This window comes from Haliotis cracherodii, unplaced genomic scaffold, assembly GCF_022045235.1.
Source record: "Haliotis cracherodii isolate W230 unplaced genomic scaffold, xgHalCrac1.p SCAF_5, whole genome shotgun sequence".
In the NCBI taxonomy this organism is placed as follows: Eukaryota; Metazoa; Mollusca; class Gastropoda; order Lepetellida; family Haliotidae; genus Haliotis; species Haliotis cracherodii.
Genome location: NW_027266308.1, coordinates 38,096,049 through 38,118,678, shown reverse-complemented (window position 1 = coordinate 38,118,678; position 22,630 = coordinate 38,096,049). Strand labels below are relative to the sequence as shown.

The 22,630-nt window shown below is 41.4% G+C and overlaps 1 protein-coding gene across 2 annotated transcripts in view; it reads right to left on the bottom strand.

Moving 5' to 3' along the window:
* Nucleotides 1-22,630, bottom strand: part of LOC139443078 (cysteine-rich motor neuron 1 protein-like) — a 93,831-nt gene that overhangs the window by 52,991 nt on the left and 18,210 nt on the right. Inside the window, exon 1 of one of the 2 annotated variants that reach the window (XM_071224011.1) lies at nt 7,566-7,651. The exons of the other annotated variant lie outside the window; for it this stretch is intronic. Coding sequence (XP_071080112.1) covers nt 7,566-7,647 — 82 coding nt within the window. The 5' untranslated portion in view covers nt 7,648-7,651. Of the gene's footprint in view, nt 1-7,565; nt 7,652-22,630 lie in introns of those variants that run through there. 2 annotated transcript variants of the gene reach the window in all.

Sequence of the window (22,630 nt, the reverse complement as noted above, 5' to 3'; positions counted from 1 at the left end):
GATGTAAGTCTATGGGTAGAGGTCAATGGTGCAACATGGAGGCAGACAACCAAGGAAGGTGTTCGCGTTCCCATATGGGAATAAAACCCAGGTCTTCCCCATACTGAGAGGAACCAGTAACCACTGGACCATGTGAGAGATCACTTGAAGATTGTACAATTCAAATAATGGACCGACCATTTGGTACTTATGGGATATGGGATATATATTTAACCATTAACAACTAGCAGGAATTTTACCATAACTGAAAAAGGAATTAGCAGGAATGTTTCTATACTTGATAAGAGGCCTCTATGTGCCCCTAAGTCTGCAGCCAATGTCAGCAAAAATTCCCAAATTGGAATCATACATTTCCCAATTCACGCTGTTATACTTATAACTAATAATGTGGCTTTGTAGCGGTGACTTGTATTTTACTGATAACAGGACCAATACAGAGAAAGAGGCTATAACGCTTATGTGATTAAGTGCAATGTTAAAACGCACTGTTAAAATACCACTGAAATAACAATTGTTCCCAATTTCCCTGCCATGGGCACTTAGCATGGAAACATAGAAAATACCTACTAACGTTTTACAAGCAAAAAAATAATTCAATGAAAAGTCTGAATGCCCTGAAAGAAGGATGTTGTACGAGCTATAATTCCTCTTTCGAAGAAAAACAATGTTCTGAAGCAGTGATTGAAAGGTGAATAAAAGTAAATTTGGAAAAAATCATCCACATTAATTGAGGAACAATGGTCAGGCTCTTTCATTGAGTTATGTCAAAACTGGTGTTCCTATATTGTTACCTCATACCTATAAGGAAAATATGTGACAAAAGAATAACTAGCTAACTTCATTCACCATTGTTAAGCCCCGTGAATGTTGCAAGGATTTAAACAGAAGCGTTACCATTTCATTGTGTTTTTTATCTCAGAATGATGCATTCTCAACCCTGATTTCAAATTCTGCTTTCTTAATATCACACATATATCCAGATTATAAAAGAATGATTTTGGACGTGGAATGATCTCGCACAATACCAAGGATGCCATTTTAGATGACGATGTCGGGAAAACACACACAATACCGGCTATTCTATTTAGATGATTCATTGCTAGGCAACTTATTCATGCATTTCCTTCTGGAATGACAGACTCTAGAAACAATGTGCGCCAACTGCTACGCGAGGTGCGCTTTTGTTGTCGCCATCTGGAGAGGTCGCCTACTTCCTGTCCAGGCCTCACTCCCGCAACACAAACCACCTACCTCTACCAACACATGGAGGCAATATGGCTGAGAAATGTGCACACAGACTGTGTAGCCAACATCACAACACAAAAGAAAATCACTCGGAATTTCACACAAATATTTCGGGTCATCAAAGGTCATTCTGGATTGTGCTTCCTTCCTGGTGCCTAGTACAAAGTTTGGTGCCAGAATTTTGGCGGTACTGCCAATGAGAGACTTTAGATGACTACAGTGAGCGTAACACCTTAATTCACTATGGAAAAAGCCTTCTTCTGAAACATGATTAGTTCAAGACATGGTACACGTGAACAATCTATACTTATATTCAGAAACAGTTCATTTATTGGAAGGTAGGAAGGAATTGTGTTCTGTTAATCTAACCACCCAATCCTCGTCTAAACTGGCTTTCTTATTCAGCACCAAAGGTTCATTATTGGGGAAAAGAGATGTATTCAAAGCATTATGTACCAAAAAGATGTCTCTCACATAATATATATAACTTTTGGTGATTATGTATCACAATTAATATTGCACATTGACCATATTAATATTAATATGCTGAGCTGTAATTTCCTTCTGAAACAAATGAAAAAATCTTCCTTTAGGGACTGACCATTTCATATCTGATTTGGTTTGGTTGGGTGCCATCTTATCGAGAAAAGACCGCTCTTGTGGTAGAGCGTCCGCCCGGAGAGCAGAAGGTTTGGGGTTCGATTCCCGTCCGCGTCATACCAAAAGATTTTAAAAGATGGTACTTGTTGTTACCCTGTCTGGCACTTGGCATTAAGGGGCTAAAACAAGGACTGGTCTGCTCAGAGTTAGTATACTTTGTCTGAGTTGGGTATTCATGTTAAACTGCGGCATGGGATCTCAGTTAGCTAGCACTATAAATCGGCATCAATCCATACTTAAAAGTACAAGCAGCCACACACGCACGCACGCACGCACACTTAGCTGTATAAGTGCAATAATCATGGATGTGACGTTAAACCCAATTTCACCTCACCTTATCGAGAAAATAAATTCTTTCACTAAAGTTACATTGTTGTTCTTCTCCTTAAAAAAATATTCAGGCTGATAGTTTTAATTTAAACAACATTTGGTTTTGCACTATCTTTTTAACTTTAGGTGATTTTCACAATACCAAATTGGTATCCATTTTTCATGGCCTTTCCCAGGAAGCAATACTAGCTAAGCTGTTTGTAATTATCATTTACATCATATTAATTTAATTTTAATATTCAGTGGAATAATTGTTGATTTCTTTTCTGATCCTTCCAAACCTATTTTATTACAACCCTCAGGTTGAACATAGGCTTGTGTGACCATGATTCTATCAGTTTATTATGAAAAGCCAAGGGATCCTGTTACTCAAACTGTGTCAGATATCACGATGTGCGTAATGATAGCCATCATATAATATGAAATGTAGCTACAAAAATCTATGTGAGAAGCATGTACATGACCACGGCTAGACATGATAAACCCAGTGATGGAATGACGATGCAACATCCGACAATCATGATATGTGGGATATCTATACGTATACCTACATGTATCTTACTCCATTAATCTATGACAGGTGTCTGATTCACAAAGCTTGTACTACAGACAAATATTTTGACAGACAGTAAGTCCGATAAAACCTCGTTGATCGACAGTCGCCAACAAATGTCACGTATGACCATTCTGATAAACACACGTTCCGAGCTGCTATCAGAAATCACTGTCATTTACCCAGAGGTGGAAACATTGACAAAGCCAGTACTTACTCAATTACAAACATTTCAGGACCAACAAGGACCAATATTCATTACCCTGTGCGAGTGCAAGAGTTGACGACCTCAGAATTATCGGCCTATTTACATTTACTCCGATAAGTATCAACTCATTCGTTCATCATTTCACAACAGCCTAAAGCCATATTTCCTCATTTAATTTGCTTTAATTTGTCTGAAATGTCTGTTTAGGCTTATCAGGAGGTCGTGTCCTAGACCCCTGACGTGACATTTGTCTGCTGCTTGTTACACTGGTGTGAGCGGTTCCCAATGTACTATATCCCTAATAACATATTACATTCCTAATTCCCCATCAACATATTGGCCTTTTCGTATCTTGGATCATCAACAAATTGCTCACTTCTCTGATCTGTCACGACTTTTGACGTGAACTCATTATTCCAATAATGGTTACTTTGTGATGTTACTCTCGCAGTTGTAACAATATCTGCAGTTTATTATAATCACTGCTCACAACATGGGGGTACAGTATTTATAAATAAATGCATATAGGACACAACAATTAACAGTGAGTGAGTGAGTGAGTGAGTGAGTGAGTGAGTGACAACTGCAGAACACAACACCTGCAGCTATTTTCAGCTGAACCACAGTGACTGTATTGTAATACACACAATATTTATTGCTGGGTATGTTTAAAACTTGTATTTAAACCATAACAACTGATTGTTATATTATCCTACAGCAAACATTTTTAAACTTCAAATTTACAATCATATGTATAACAATTAATATTGCATATATGTATGACCATAATGATATTAATATGCTGCACTGTAACATCCTTTCGGAACAAAAATAAAAAAGTCTTACTTTAGGGACCGACTATTTAATATCTGGTTGGAAGGGTGGGGGTCAGTGCCATCTTATTGAGAAAAAATATTGTCCCAGGAAAAGTAATTTTGTCTGTCACTAAAGTTTCATTGTTGCATGGTGCTTTTCTTCAAACAGTATTCAGGCTCATATTTTTTTTTTAAATCGCTTAGTAACTTTAATAAATGAGCTTATGGGGTTTGTATTGCTTAGTTTTCACTGCAACCAGCGATTGATAGTGTGAGCAACAATCCATGCACTCATGATGTCACGATTACAACAAATCAGAGAAGAGGTTACATTGAAAGATCCAAAGACAGGTGCAGGATCTTTCACCCATCCACCCACCCCACCCTTTTCGGACAGTTTACTTGTCACCTGTTCCTTCTGTATAGCATTACTTTTCCAAAGCCTGGATGTGCCTCTGTGAAAACCTGCATAATTCATCTCTTAAAGGAGGACAAAATACTCTTGCCAAATGGCAGTCCTAGTCTTTATTCAAGTCATTCAAGACACATTCTGTATGTCTGGGCCTGACCCAAGTGAGTGAGTGGGTGGGTGGGTGGGTGGGTTTTACCCCACTTTAAGCATTATTCCAGCAATATCACAGCGAGCGACACGGAAATGGGCTTCACATATTGTACCCATGTGGGAATCAAACCTGTAGCCCCAAGACAATGAACATCTAGACCATAGACTTTGAACATGGAGCAAAGTGCCCTTTGAGAGGGCATAGTCCCCATTAAAACAGCACAGTGCCCCTTTAAGACAGGACAGTGCCCCTTTAAGACAGGACAGTGCCCCTTTAAGACAGCACAGTGCCCCTTTAAGACAGCACAATGACCCTTTGAGACAGCACAGTACCCCCTTAAGACAGCACAGTGGCCTGTTAAGACAAACCAAAGATGCTGTGGACATCTTCTACCCTGGAACCCTGCTTGTCATGCAGCTTGGGAAAGAACAAGTCATACTGTGGTTGACAAGTCATCTCGATCTGTCCGCATGCATGATCCTGTGTGTACTCTTTAAGGTTGGAGGAGAAAGCTTTGATATGACACGAATTAGAAGGAAAACAAGAATTCAATGAAGATGAAAGACAGGAATCTTCATGGAAACCATCTGATAGCAAAATCGCAAGGACATCGACAGAATGTCAGAAGGAAGTTGAATCGAAGTGGAGAGTCCAAATACATCCATTATTCCAGTGTCAACAACCAAATTGATTCTTTGTCGCCATCATTAGAGAGTTAAACACCCCTGTCCTGAGAATGGCGTGGAAGTATGAGAATTTGGCACTGCTGTTGTGTGAGAGATTGTGCGGACCACTGAGCAAACTTCCTCCAATTATCCTGTACACACACCAGAAGGAGCTAATGGTTCTGTGGTCCAGCCAAATCACTTTCCAACACACTGGGCAAAGGCCAGGCTATATTTGAAAGTTCTGACCCCTATACGGTGGATGTTTGCTCAGTATTGTTTCAAATTGGTTCAATTAGGGCAAATTATCTCAGTAGACACAGTACCCCATCTGGATGAAAGGTACACTTCCTGTTTTGAGGGATGCTGGGAAATCTACAAATTGGCTATCTCACACATACTGGACACACACTCTGATGACCAGTCCACCTAACATGATCCACCTATACACTCATGATATCACAATAAAAGTGAGTGAGTGAGTGAGTGGGGTGTTGTGTGGTTGAGTGAGTGTGTGAGTGGTTGGGTGGTTGAATGAGTGGTTGAGTGAGTGGTTGAGTGAGTGGTTGAATGAGTGAGTGAGTGAGTGGTTGAGTGAGTGAGTGGTTGAGTGAGTGAGTGGTTGAGTGAGTGGTTGAGCGAGTGAGTGGTTGAGCGAGTGAGTGGTTGAGTGAGTGGTTGAATGAGTGAGTGAGTGAGTGGTTGAGTGAGTGAGTGGTTGAGTGAGTGAGTGGTTGAGTGAGTTGTTGAGCGAGTGAGTGGTTGAGTGAGTGGTTGTGTGAGTGAGTGAGTGAGTGAGTGAGTGAGTGAGTGAGTGGTTGAGTGAGTGAGTGAATGAATAAGAGGTATAACTTTGCTGTTAACAATATTCCAGCAATATCACTGTGACAGAATACCACCAGGCTTCAGATGTTATCTTCATGTGCGGAATCAAACACAGGTTTACAGTGTAACAGGTTTACCACCAATTACCCTACCAGTTTTAACATGTCATGACAAAAACAGTCAACCTGTATCTAAAAAAATTAAATATTTTGAATGTTTACATATCTATCAACTATGCATTGAAACCTGAAGAATAACACAATGACAAGCCAAACAGTCAAGTTCAGTATCTTCCAACACACACATACTAGATCAGATGTGTTGTTTAACGCCACACTCAGCAATATTCCAGCCATATGACAGTGGTCTGTAAATAATTGAGTCTGGACCAGACAATCCAGTCATTGACATTATGGGCATCGATCAACACAATTGGGATATGATGACATGCATCAACCAAGTCAGCAAGCTTGACCACCGGATCCCATTCGTTTCCTCTTATGACAAGCATAGTCACATTTTACGGAAAGCATGGGTTGCTGAAGACCTATTCTACCCCGGAACTGCACCCGTCAGACCCACTTTGTTCAACTCACTTTGATTCCATAATTTACAAAGCTATATATCATGAGAATATTGCTAACTGGGCAAAACAAAATTCACCATTATTAATATCATTGACCTATTTTTGTACATACAAGACGAGTATGTGTATGTGACATAATGCACAGTTTTCACTCAGCAGACAAACAAAAGGCCACTTCTATTAAATCAAACCATCAGGATATAAAACAATTACTTTCAGCCCTAACACACCACACCTAAACAGCTACAACATACACTGTCCGTGACTGCTGTCGACAAGTGTTGAAATAAAAGCAGTGAATTCTAACCACAGCATGCACAGTACAGACTTCACCCAGCGTGGACACACTTTGTCAGATGTATATCCTAAGCCAGGGCGCTTACTTAGCTAATTGGTTGGCAGGAGTTAACAAGATTCCTGGGTATTCCCAATGCAATGTGCTTACTATCATCATCAAAGGGCTGTTTACCTGTCTGCACTGTCTGCAGCGTTCAGGTAGAAACAGGTGTCATTATACAGGTGAGCAGCTAGGACACGGTTTGTTTGTTTGTTTGTTTGTTTGTTTGTTTGTTTGTTTGTTTGAAGCCATATTCCTGCCATATGACAGTGGTTTGTAAATAATCGAGTCTGAATCAGACAAATCAGTGATTGACATCATGAGCAATGATCTGCACAATTGTAATATAATGATATGTATCAACAATGACATGCACAAACAAAGCCAGCTACTTGGGACCTATTTTGTCACAGAATCCCCCCACAAAGATAGCACAATTCAAGGTGACCGCAGTGCATGTGTGAAATGTACCCTTAAGCCATACGGTCACATCGTTTACTACATATGACTACTTCATATGTATATATGGTGAATGAACTCTAAGCCTTGCAGTAGTATCGTGTTACACAGGTCATTATCGTCCTGGATTCTAGTCCAATCCACACAATAGAAAATGTGTCATCTATGACATGAGCCATAAAACCTACAAACAACCGAAATATCTACCTGCTCATGTGGAAAATGTCAAAATGGCCTCCTTACTTAGCCCCTCCCCATAAAGCCCCAAATCTGACAAGTGATATTTCGGCTGTGAATGTCTGAACAACAGCTCTTTTACCTCGACACAGCAGGGGTCCCGCAAGTCCTCCCAGCATGGCTTCAGTCATGCCAGCTGTCCCACATACATTGTATTGATCCATCTGCCTTAGCTTGTACATGTAACCCACCCCCCAATACCCCAAATACCTGTAGAACACCCCTCTCCCCAACCACCCAAACCCATTCCCATCCCTACTCTACCCCATCCCACCACACTCAGATCCATCTGGCTTAACTTGTGTGACTAACCCACCCGGCAATACCCCAAATACCCCTACTAACGCCCCTCTCCTCAACCATCCAAACCCATTCCCACCCCTACTCTACCCCATCCCACCACACTCAGATCCATCTGGCTTAACTTGTGTGACTAACCCACCCGGCAATACCCCAAATACCCCTACTAACGCCCCTCTCCCCAACCACCCAAACCCATTCCCACCCCTACTCTACCCCATCCCACCACACTCAGATCCATCTGGCATAACTTGTGTGTCTAACCCACCCGGCAATACCTCTACTAACGCCCCTCTCCCCAACCACCCAAACCCAAACCCATCCCCACACCCCCTCCACCCTGTCCTGACCCACTCAGATCCAAGGGGCTTAACTTGTACATGTAAGAAACCCCCACCTCCTCACTACCTGAAATACCAATAGAAAAACCCTCTCCTCAACTATCAATACTCCACTCTCTACTCCATCCCATCCCACTCAAATCCATCTGGTACAACTTCTACATGCAACAACCTACCCCCAATACCCCAAATACCTACTAACACCCCTGTCCTGAACCACCCAAACCCATCCCCATCCCCATCCCCACACCCTCTCTACTCCATCCCACCCCACTCAGATCCATCTGGTACAATTTCTACATGTAACAACCTACCCCCAATACCCCAAATACCTACTAACACCCCAGTCCTGAACCACCCAAACCCATCCCCACACCCTCTCTACCCCATTCCCACACCCTCTCTACCCCATCCCCACACCCATTCTACCCATTCCAACCCCACTCAGATCCATCTGGTACAACTTGTCGGTGGGACCCCACCAATTACACAATGTATATCTACACTGAAAATAGACTCCAGTCAGAAGCTAGGATATACAACTAACCCTTGTGGAATTTTCGGCTTCTCTTATTAAAACAGCAGGTAATAGCAGAAAGAATGTAACACACTCACAACTCGCTAGACATAAACCGTAATCGTTTTATGAACTGGCAATCCTATACGAGTTGGAGCAGCAATAACCTACACAGGAATTTGATCTCTCTCTTGATCTAATGCTGATGAGAGTGGGTGTTTCACAACACAAATAGTAAACAAGATGATGCTGTAAGCAAGATGATGCAGACACCTGTCAACAATACTAATACCATGACTAGACAAGTAGACTCTACTCTGGATGACAATACTCCAGCAGGCAATACTTCAGATGACAAAACCCTTTCAGATGACAAAACCCTTTGACAATATGACAATACTCTGTATGACAATAATCCAGCAGACAATACTTCAGATGACAAAACCCTTTGATGATAGGACAATACTCTGTATGACAATAATCCAGCAGACAATACTTCAGATGACAAAACCCTATGATAATATGACAATACTCAGTCTGACAATACTATAGCAGGCAATACTTCAGATGACAATACTCTTTGACAATAAGACAATACTCTGTATGACAATAACCCGCTAGACAATACTTCAGATGGCAAAGCTCTTTGACAATAAGACAATACCCAAGTCAGCAATACTTCGGTTGACAAAACTCTATGAAAATATGACAATACTTCAGATGACAAATTGCAATGACAATACTCTGTTTGACAATACTCCAGCAGGCAATACATGAGATGACAAAACTCTTTGACAATATGACAATATTCTGTATGACAATATTGAGAAAGACAATACTCCAGACAACAATACATATTTCTGGGCAGGTGGCTTGGTCTGCTGCCACTGATCCCCCATGCATGCCCTGTCCCCAGTGTGAGGACTTATACCTAACACCCAACACCCCATACCCGACACGGTTATGTCACTGGGACAGAAACACAAACGCTGTATTGATACACGATCATACTCTAAGGTCATTCAACTAAGGTCGCAGTGCACAAGTCCAGAATACATGGTGATGAAACTATGAGGTCACAAACACATGTGGGGCATATACAATGGATACTCCCAGCTTCATAGACACAAGGTACTTGTGGGGTATATATACTGGGTACTCGTAGGTCATATACACCAGGTACTCGTAGGTCGTATACACCAGGTACTCGTGGGTCCTATATACTGGCTACTCGTAGGTCATATACACCAGGTAGTCGTAGGTCATATACACCAGTTACTTATAATGCAGTCTTTCATAAGATATTTTGTTAGGCACATACAACTTGCATTCACAAACCACAAAAGATGTTCTATAAAATACAACACTCCAAATGAACAAGCCACCAGCCACACAAGATGTTCCACAAACACCAACACCCCAAATGAACCAACCTCAAGCCACACCACAAGATGTTCAACAAACACCAAGGCCCCAAATGAACCAACCCCCTCCCCACAAGGCAGACCATCACTGTCAACACCACCAATAGGTCAATAATTAACCTTCCCAAGTCACCATCCCAGGGCCACCTCCCACACTGACGTTCACACCCGTGATCACCAATGCAGAGCTGAGTTTAAGGATATCACATGATGACTTTTTGACAGGCATTATAGACCGGGGAGTGTTTGAGCAGGACTAGAAGCAACCAGACACCCTTCAGCCACTCCAGAGTGTGCACCATCTTGGAGTGTGCCATGAACATGCGGAGACCACCACTGACATGTACAGTCTCTATGGAAAGGATTTTAGTCGCTCTTATTTACAGACCCATGAGCATATATCTGATAAAACAATCACCCCCATTTTATTCGCATCCACTAAACAACATAAGCTCAGACACCTCGGGAAAACAGGAGACAAATTCGGAATTAAACCATATCTAAAAGTAACCCCCATATTAGAACACCGCAAAGCAGTTACAAGGCTAAGACTCAGTGTTCACGACCTTCAAATTGAGCGAGGAAGATACTTTAACATTCCAATGATTTTGATGAAACAGAAGATGAGGAACACTTCCTGTTGCGATGCCCTCTCTACAAAGATCTGAGAAGGGAACTAAATTCATCACCCGGCTTTGCTATGCACCTACTATCGCTAAAAATACTATTAAATCCACCAGAGCCCTTTGCAAAAATTATCTCTAATTTCATTCACAAAATGTTCAGGCAAAGAAAATCTGCATCTCCTTCCTAACAATATAATCACAGCAATGTTTGTATTCTGTTTTGTATGTCAATGTTTTAATTAGTCATGTTCATGTTTTGTACCCTGCCCCCTTTGGGTGTTTATGTACAATAAATATTCTTCTTCTTCTTCTTCTTCTTCTTCTTCTTCATCCCATGCTTTAGAAGCCTATACCCATTCTCAGCACGAGCTCTGGAATTGTGAGCCATGTCAAGACAGATTAACTAGTCGTATGATCGGGTGTTCTTAACTTCATGTGAGTAGTATACACCACCTTTGTCTCTCAGTGCTGGTTAGTGAGGAGAGGCAAACAAAAACATCATGTCATTTATGATTCCAAACTGGTTTAATGAATAGAAGATCATTTGTATGTTTTAGGATCACAACAGTCATTTCATCAGGTTAATAGCTCTTCAGCCTCCGGCACATCTTAAATGCCCAGCGAAACATTTCATGATTCAAAAGAAACAGACCATTTGTCAACCTTTATGACGCTTAATCCATTATCTTCTTCGTAAACTTTTATAGGAATGAATTTAATTGTTCTAACAAGCAAGATGTCTGCCTGGAGGCAGCTCAATTCAGACTCAGGGAGACAAGATCTTCATCAGCAAGGAGGTAGGTGACGAATACACTTTAACACGGAGAACTCACTTCCCCATAAATACTGCTCCCCATCCTCGTCCCCCTTTATCACCTAGCTATCTGTGAAACATACCTGTGCCATGTTGACAAATTATTATGCTTTCTCTTAACCTTGTCAGGGTATGTCCGGTGTTATAGGAACACCATAGTCATATTGTTCCTGTGTCTACTTAACAAACATAGGGAGAGGGTGCACACTGTCTCATTGTTCCAGGGAGACACTGGCTTGTTTCGGGCTTTATGTTTTGTGTCCAAACCCGCAGGTAGTTGCACTAAATCCCTGTCCTGCAAGGTGAAAGTCATCTGACACTGTACATTCCATATGTCCCGCCTAGTAAAACATGGGGGGTACAGATGGCCAGGACAGAAGACATCCATCTTTCCCTGTTCCGGAATTCTTGTCCTCTTAAAAGCTTTAAATAGTTTTCATGATGCATAATCCTGGTGTTTGAAGGAAGAGAGGCTGCACATGTTGGGACTGAATCATGTGACAATGAGTTCCCTTCCACCCTCCCAACTGTTGATGACGACAGAGACACCCATCACATCCGTGTGCGTTGTCTCATGTGTTTGCATGTCACATGCCAAGAAAACAGATTAAAAACATTTTTCGTTGGCTGAAAAAAATTATTTTTCCGCAAAGTGGCAGATTTCGGGATGTAGTTGTATACTGTCATTTATTAAACAGACAGCAGTGTTCTGACACCAGGATCAACATAGTGTGAACACAGCAACTCCATCTGTCTACCTATAGTTTTGGATTCTGTTGCTGTTGTTATTTGTTGTTTAATGCAGCACTCAGCCATTTTCCAGCTATATGACAGCGGTTTGTAAATAATCAAGTCTGGACCAGACAATCCAGTGATTGACATAATGAGCATTGATCCACGAAATTGGGATACGATGACATGCATCAATCAAGTCAGCGAGCCTGACCACCTGATCCCGTTAGTCGCCTCTTACGACAATCATAGTCGCCTTTCACGGCAAGCATGGGTTGCTGAAGACCTATTCTACCCCGGACCATGACGGTGTTGTCGATGGGGACAGACACATGGGTTGTCAGTGTAATAGTGAGTTACTTTGGTTCAATCTGTCATAATGTGATTCATAACATTTTAAGGACCAGAACCAGGCCAATAACAGATCCAAATCAAACTTACAAATGATCAAAAACATCCTGTGCAGTGCAGATTTTTTTGTACCTGCTATAAAAATCAGTACCCCCTCTCTCTCCCCCCAACCCCAAAAAGAAAAAATGTATGGCACTGTGACACTCAAACGTTCATCTAGTAGCAGCAACTTCATGGACCTTCGAAACACTCTGACCCTTCTTCAGATACCTTGTGCCTGGGTGATACGAATATGTTATATTAGCAATGTTTTAACGGAGGTCTGTTGATTGGCTGATCAATGTAAGATAAATGCAGGTGGTTGTATAGTGTCCCAGTGTTTATTGTCTTGATAAGAGACATTCCAGCACAATCGCTGTATCACACCTGTATGACCTGCCCTGACCCCCACACAACCAGATCGTCCGATAATCAGACAACTGCCATCATTAACAAGCCCTATCTGATAACAACTGTTAGACCACTTATTGAGATGATAACATTCATTCTTCATGATAACATCCACATTCATTCATGCCACTAAAATATTCCAGTTTGAATATAAAATCAGAACTAAGTTGAAAAATAACTTCACTTGATGGTCACAATGTTGCAAACATTTGCCCATAAAATATTTATGGCCATTGATGCAACAGAAAATCTGACACAATGTGCAACATCATAGTAAGTACAATAGTACAAGAGATGAGAAAGAACATAATGTTGCTACAAGAGACATTCTGGCTTGCTCGACTTGACAAACCACTTAATGACAGTACTTAATAGACACCCCTTGTATACACTTTAATACACTCTTACACACTAGCTCTGATGGGATATTTAACATAATGCTTAGAAAAAATCTCATATCTAAAATTCATGGGAAGTTGGGTTAGCAGGGGCATTGAACACATCACGGCTATCATGGCTGTGTGAGTGGCCGGTTCCAGCCATGGGAACCTGGGCCAGGTGGCTTCTCTGTGGCAATCACTGTACACGATTATAGACATTATCTAACAATGACTGGATATACAATCACAGATCTACATTCATTCCTTTAAGCATTGATGACTAATTCAATCTGTATCTATATTACTCATGTCAATTATCGCATGACATAAGTCTTTTTTATGTTGAAATTCTCCACGATTTGTCATATCAACATTTAACGAGAGTCATGCATGTTTTTATCGAGTTAGTCATAAATATTCCTGTCAGATCATGACACCGTAGACCTGCATGGTAAAATCTTGCCCCTGCACTCAACCAGTTTCCTGATCTCTACCCTTCCCATTTCTTGTTTACTGAAGATAGCAGAGGAATTCCATTCACTCACAAGATTGTCCACAAGAAGATTTAGCGCCTCTTGATACTTGACAACACTGGGAAGATATTGCTAAGGAGGGACATGCTTGAATTAAAGTGAATTATCCTGAAAACTGAATTAACCCAATTACCGAAAACCCTGACAACAGGTTGACAGGCATTGTGGGTAATCAGCGGGGTATCCCCGTTGGCCGGCTTCCCTGGATGTGGTATTTAAGTGAGTGTTAGTCTTGGCAAGCAGGTATGCCAAATATACATTATAGGACCCTCACAGAAAGCTGGTGCCGACAAGCAGAGATTCCACACATTCAAACCATCTGTGTGCTGGGTTAAACACATCGGGTTTACATTGTATGCAATAACTGATTCAAAAAATGTATTTGATGTAGACTACAGTAAGTTAGAGGTCAATGGCATGACTGTTTATCATTGTAAAAGAGGAGATAAGATTGCAGCCAAGACACAGGTTAAGAGATCTTACATACTTTACTCACAGGATGGGGTAGAAGCGGAATCTATGGTACATGTGCAGATGCAATGTTATAACGTGATACCACTGCAGGGGCTCACCTTAGGAACATGTCCTCAGTCCGGATTTAGCCCAGTCTTGGAGTTTATCTATTGTATCAGTCCAGTCTTGGGGTTTATATATTGTATCAGTCCAGACATGGGGTTTATATATTGTATCAGTCCAGACATGGGGTTTATGTATTGTGTCAGTCCAGACATGGGGTTTATGTATTGTGTCAGCCCAGTCTTGGAGTTAATTAAGTGTATCAGTCCATTCTTGGAGTTTACAGTCCAGTCCTGGGGTTTAAATATTGTATCAGTCCAGTCTTGGAGTTTTTCTATAGTATCAGTCCAGCCGTGGAGTTTATATATTATATCAGTCCAGACTTGGGGTTCATGTAGTGTATCAGACCAGTCTTGGGGTTTATACATTGTATCAGTCCAGTCCAGGGGGGTTAATATATTGTATCAGTCCAGTCTTGGGGTTTATCTATTGTATCAGTGCAATCTTGATATTTTTTCTATGGGATCAGTTCAGCTTTGAAGCTTGTGTATTGTTTCAGCCTCATCTTGGAGTTTATAATACTTGTAGCCTAGTCTAGTCTATTAACTATAGACAATGTCAACTATATCAGAAAACAGGTTTATCCAAAATGTTTCATTACCAAAATACAAAAATAAATTTTTTGTAGTGAGTACATAATTTGTCATTTTTGTTTCATAAAACAATCTGAGTTTCTGCACAAAATAATTTTTAAAATCTGTAGATGTGGTCCTAAAAAGTAAGAAAACCTTAACAAGAACCCATCCTCTCCAGCTCTCCTTCACTGATGCAGGTAGTTGATCTCTCATGAAGCACTCCTAACACTTGTTTCCCATATCATACGCCTATATACACCCCCCAGGGTATAACCAATATAGCTCCTCTCCATATCAATCTGCATGTCAGCATGACTTGTACATACATTTCCCAGCCAATTACCGCCAATCGAGGGTTTGTATCAACTCTTGGCCCACTAACCACAGGCCTGTGTAAGCACTAGGAGTGTGTACCTAGTGTTTGGAGAAGGCCCTTCAGGAACTGGACCTGACCCCTCACTGCCCACTGGTGATCAGACATGTTTGTATGTCTGCAGTCCGGACCATGATAGCTTATTGAGCCAAGCAGCAACCAGGCACAGCAACTTGCCACAGTTTACATCCAGCGTTATCCAAAGAAATGCTTTGGCAAAAAAGTGCTCTATTGATTGTGAAAAAGACGTGAAATATCTCGGGGCAATGGAAGACTGTGACCAGGATAAAGGTTCTGGCTTCAACCGCCCCGAAATGGACACTGATATCGACTCGATGAACCTGCAACAGTTCACAACTACAGGGGATTTAGTAAAGCAGTGTTGGCATTCAGACGTATTTAGTTTCACAAATCTAACAAATATCCATCCTTGGCTGATAATTAGTGAATGCAATAGCCCCAACAGAGAGGTATCCGTGGATACCGGGGCAACAGGTGGAGGGATGTGGTTGGTCCTACAGGTTCCTCTGTGTAGGGCTACGAGTGTGCTGAATCCTACACAAACTGTATTATGCCTGGTAAACTAGTTGCAAGTACCTAGTGGATCCTCGTGGAAGGAGATTGCCTGCCTGCCTGCCCGCCTCATTGAGACCACATCATCAGATAAGTGCTAGACATACCTCCATCAGAAGTATCACATCGGCACGAAAACAATGTAATGCTCTTGCAACTCGGGAACATCACACAGCCCCATTGCCTCTATTGAAGGCCCCCGCTCAGCTAAATGACTTTATTCTGGATATTTCCTTCAGGATGTTTGAACAACATTTACGCTAAGACCTCCTTCTCTCTCTCATCCCACACCTTCCTTCATTCCTTGAACACCTCCTTTTATCTATAAAATCATCCCTACTTCATTACCTCCCCTCCACACACCCCTCCAACAATCCCTACCTCCACCCCATCCCCTTTTAAACAAATCGAACACCCCAGTTACCACCCCATAACCCGTACCCACCCCTCCAGACATCCCCAGTCCCCACGCCTTCGTATCCTCCTCCCTCCTATTGTATATATCCCTCTACCCTACCCTCCATCTCCGACCTCCTCCGACCTCCTTCACCCCACACAGCCCTCACACCCTCCTCCTCTGTCATATACCTCTACCATATTCCTCCACACCTTTCGCTCGTCACGCCGAAGACCCAGGTTCGATTCCTGACATGGGTACAATGTGTGAAGCCCATTTCTGGTGTCCCCCGCCATGATATTGCTGGAATATTGCTAAAAATGGCCTAAAACCATACTCCCCTACACACCTCCCCTACATCCACCCATCCCCTCCTACCTTATGCCATCTCCCTCCACATCCTAGCATCCCCTACACTCATCAACCCCCTCCTCCATCTACTCTACCTGCTCCATCTTCCCACACACCTCCCCTACATACACCCAGCCCCTCCCTCCTTCTACCCTTCTACACCCTTCTCCCAACACCATTCCCCCCCCCCCCCCCCTCACCAGGGGACACATCTCCTCACAGACTCCCTCTAATCCCCCCACACAGGCAATGTGGCGTAAGGTCGAAGATAGCTGTTGCACCTGCTCTACGGGTGAGAATGTCATTAGCTGGGGTAAGACATGATATGCACACTCAGCAAATATCTCAAGGATGCCCGGCCTACAGTCTAAATAATTCAAGTTACAAGCTATGCGATAATTGTCCTTGTCTAAAAATGGGAATTTCACGCATTGCCTTTTGATACATTATACTCAGCACCTTCATACCACCACATGAGTGAGTGAGTGAGTGAGTTGGGTTTAACGCCGCTTTTATTATTATTCCAGTTATATCACGGCGTGTCAGTTCAATGTGGGAGGAAAGCCCGAAGTGATGCAGGTCTCAGACATTTACCACTTCGATGAAACCCACGAGCACGGGTATGGTGCTGACAAACCTAGAAACATAATCGGGGCGTACCGGGACTCGAACCCCCAATCATAGGTTTCTGGCGTGCCCAAGGAACGCAACCCTGCACAGCGAATCGCGGCGCCTCAGACGACTGGGCCACCCGTGCCCCCAACCACATGACACTCATAAATCCTTGACCCTGTAAGTTCATTTTATTTAATGAAGTTTCCATCATTTTTGTTGTTGTCTTGTTTGTTTGTTGTTTAATGTCTGCACTTAGCAATATTCGAGTTATATGATATCGGTCTGTAAATAATCGAGTCTGGGCCAGACAATCCAGTGATTGACATCATGAGCATTTGGGATACGATGACATGCATCAACCAAGTCTGCAAGCCTGACCAACGGATCCCGTTAGTCGCCTCTTGCGACAAGCATAGTCGCGTAACAAATGTTATATTTGGAATAACACTTTCTTAGTAAAGTACAGATTCTCTTACTTTTTGGGGGTTGAGTCCCGTCCGGGATTCGAACACACACTTGCCAGAGTGAGGCACGTAATTGCCAGCACACAAAGTCAGCGATCTAACCCACTCAGCCACCGAGGCTTCCACAAACATGGCATGGGTAGCTGAAGACCTATTCTACCCCGGATCTTCACAGTCTTTTGGTTATGACATGAACATGAAAAATGTATTTAATTAGATAAAAAAGATATTGAAAAATATATCTATTTCCGGTACGCCCCTGCTGATGTAATATTGTATGAACACCAATGAGCTGATGCCTTTGGATACCAGCTTTGGCTGGACAGAGAGGACAATGTATGTTCTTCCATGACATTCATAATTACTGTATTACTGTAGCTGCATGGTCATGATGGCTGTATTTGGGTAACCTGAGACTAATGCCATCACCAGCGGAACGAAAAGTGGCAAAAGGGAACCGTTTTGTTGCCTATAAGTGACCAGTGTTGAACAATCGCCCATGGTGTGCATGAAGTTCACTGCAGACATAATTGTTTTGGCATTAATGGCAATTGTGTGTCAAAGGGCTTCTATTTCTTATAGCTGGTTTACAGGCACAAAATAACAACTGAAATTTGAAGAAAATAATTTACTTTTGACTAAAAAGATTATGTCCAACGCTGTTTTACAATTACATGAAATGAAGAAAATGGTGACTTATACATATATGAATCCTTATTAGAACAAAACACCCAATCTATGATCTTTTGGAATCATTTTGACATCAAATGTCTGATGGTGTGAACTACAAGTTTGTTTTGCATTTATTGTAGCAATACTATTAAGGCTAATTATGAAGTTTAAAACTATTATTATTATTTTTCAACCACCTACATTTAATTTTTGCCCAATTGTAAACACACTAAGAATTTTTTTTTTTTTGTGTGTGTGTGTGTGGGGGGGGGCGGGGGGGGGGGGGTTGTTGTATAATGCCTCATCAATTTTCCATCTGTAAGACATCGTTCTTTAAATAATCCAGTCTGGACCAGACAATCCTGTGATAGATATCATGAGCATCGATCCCCACAATTGTGATACGATGACATGCATCAACCAAGTCAGCGAACCTGACCACCCGATCCCGTTAGTCGCCTCTGGTGACGAGCATAGTCGCTTTTACGGCAAGCCTTGATTGATGAAGACCTATTCTACCCCGGATCTTCACGGGTCAAACCCACTAAGACAAAAAGGTCAAAAGCATCTGTGAGATAAAGGACATAAAGTTATCTGATCTGCTTTGTCCAGTTTATCTGAGTGGTTTGTGGACGAAGGGACATATGGACAGGTGGATGGCGGCAGGTTGGGGAGTGTCTGTTATATTGATGGAGATGTGGCCTGTGTGGGCGGTGTGGGTGGGGGAGGTTTCGGAGGTTGTGTGGAAGGTGGGGGTGGGGACAGAGTATTGGAAGACATATGTGGTTGGAGATGTATTCTATTAGTTGTCAACTGTGTTCTAGGGGTATATAGCATACTGCATTTCATAGGAGATCAAGATAACATTATCATATCATTCTATTTGCATTGGGAAGATGTTTGGCATTTCTCAGCAGAGTCTGAGTATGTGAAATTTGTACCCTACCTATCAGTGGAGTACATGAGAAAATATTGCTCTTTCCGTAACCAATCAGAAACAAGTGTGTTAATGTAATGTGCGATAATAATGTAATGTTGGTCATCCAACTAAACATCCGCAGATCACTATTGTTGCACCCTAGATCAGGGTCTAGATCAAGGCTAGTAGGTCTGTGTAAGGACTAGTAAAAGAAAATGAAATGGCTGGATAGTGTATTTTGGTACGTTTGTCTGTAAATAATGGAGTGTGGACATGACATTCCAGGTATTGACATCATGAGCATCTTTTTATGTAATTGGGATACAATGACATGCATCAACAAAGTCAGCAAGCCTGGACACGGGATCTCGAAAGTCATCTCTTACGACAAGCAAGGGGAGAGAGACCCGGGGAGAGAGACACTAAGTAGAGGTATAGACAGACACTAGAAAGACACTAAGTAGAGACAAAGAAAGACACTAGAAAGACTACAAGTAGAGACACTAGAAAGACACCAAGTAGAGACACTGGAAAGACACTAGAAAGACACTAAGTAGAGACACTGGAAAGACACTGGAAAGACACTAGAAAGACACTAAGTAGAGACAAAGAAAGGCACTAAGTAGAGACATAGAAAGACACTAGAAAGATCCAGAAAGACACTAAGTAGAAATATAGAAAGCCACTAGAAAGGCACTAAGTAGAGACATAGAAAGGCACTGAGTAGAGGACATAGAGAGACACAACATCCAACCCTTTCCACAAATAATGAGAGAGTGAGCAAGTGAAAATTGTTTTTAGCCACTTTTAGCAATATTCCAGGAATATCAAGGAATGCCACAGGTAATGAGCAGTCACACAGTAGCATGGCTGACAAATCAGAGAAGATGCTATTTTGAAAAGGTGAAAAACGTTAAATGCCCTTATCTTTTCTAAGTGGTTCATACCATTCTGAAAAAAACATTCCTAAGCAACTGCCAGACTACATCAACTTTGCCCGCATGCAATGCTCGAGAATCTGTCAAGCCTACTAAAGATGATTTAACGAAAACATGTCTGTCTGATCACAATAAGGTATATACGAGGGAGTATGGTTTAAGTGGTTTAATATCTTGTTTTACAGAGTATCAACGATCATTTGCAGACTGTGGCCCTTCACTGTGGGACATTCTCCAAATTGAACTAAAGAACTCTCCCTTTTCTGCGTTCCTCTAAGGTTAAAACTCATCACTTTCCAAATACTTGGAACAAACCTCATTCTGTCAAACTTATTCTTTCCATTTTAAAAGATTTACATGGATTTACATTGTAGATGCCAGGGTTCAACGTTTGTACCTCCATAAGCGTAAACATTATTGAAGTCAATTCTTGAGTATCCTGTTATTTTGGAACCCCTCTTCCTACATGGTAAGTGTTTTAAGATTTAATCCAGAAATTTATTTAAACTGGAACCATCCAGAATGACAGCGTTTCACTGTAAATATTATAACATCGACTTATTCGCTTGTTCTGACGTGAATCACCACAAGCATATGGATGTGACTGGCTAATTCCATCGCCATCATGATTGGACAACATAACAAAGTTACACAGTGATTGGCTCATACTGTCAATACACTTGCGATCGATTGGTCAACAAGGTGCCCTTCTGTGTGATTGGCTAATATTTTCTCGACACTGCTGTTGTATTGGCCATGACTGCATGGTGTGCTTCACTAATATTGGGAGTGCAAATAACATGGAACCAATGTGTGACAAAACAGGTGAAAGGACAACACCATTATTTGAACCAGCTTCATAATATTTGGGTTCCTGTTTTGAAAGGTCAGAATAATATTTGGAAAATGAGATAGATATGTTTATGTCATAATAGCTAGGGTCAATATTATGTTGGGGAAAATAGTATTTGTACTGGGTGTCATTTTCTCTATTTTCAACAACTTATCAACATGCAAATATGTCTTTCATTTCACACAATTATTTTATACCCTTTTCCTTATGAAACTGTATATCACATTGAATTAATTGGTATGGGATATTTTAATTACAGTTTATTTCATTACTGATATTAATTAATGGGAAGACGAAAAAAACTTCTTAATATCTTCTTTTCTGTATTTGTGAAACATGTGATAAGCAAATATGCAAACAAGTTGTTTTTTAAACACCTTACATAACAATTAATCACTGTTCACAAAGAAAAACAACAACATAATTACATCCCAATTGCATGGATTGATGCTCATGATGTCAATCACTGGATTATCTGGCCCAGACTCAATTATTTAGAGACCGCCGTCATAAAGCTGGAATATTGCTGAGTGCGGCCTTAAACAACAAACAAACAAAGAAACAACAACATTTTATTTTATTTTCAAATGATTTCCAATTAAAATAATAACAACTGCTGCATAACTAGACCGTACTATATCCAGGCCTGGCAGAAGGCAGAAACTCAACGTCTCAGTGTATGATGTTTGTAGGAAGGAGTGAGTATTCATTTACGCCGCTTTTAGCAATATTCCAGCAATATCACGGCGGGGGACACCAGAAATGGGCTTCACACATTGTACCCATGTCGGGAATCGAACCCGGGTCTTCGGCGTGACGAGCAAACGCTTTAACCACTAGGCTACCAGACCGCCCCTTCGTAGGAAGGAGCTGTCATCACAACAATGTATTATTTAGTCATGCTTATATGGATGAAATTGGCTGCAACTGGGTGTGGCAGTTCAGATGACTACAATATGAACACTATCACATTTGGGCGGTTGTCAGCTTGATGCGTACGAATGAATCATATCTAGCATTAACAAACTATTTGACTTTTGCAGATCAGAAGACCAGACATTCAAACAATGGAATGCAAACAGTAACCATTTCACTTTGTCACACATTTCATTAAACAAATATAAGGAGTGATCTATATCGAACAAGGACTGGTTCTAAAGGATAAACAACTTCTTTATTACAATTACATCGCTTTAATTATAATGAAGAGGTTGTTTACCCATTAGAAGTTGTCCTTCATCATCCCTACTTCTAAATGCCACGTAAAGAAGAGATCTACATTGAAAGGAAATTAACTCTTTGACTTGTCAATCAAAGAATCATGTTTCTACTGTATGAGTTTTTGTTTTTGTTTTTTAGAAGACCAACCCTTG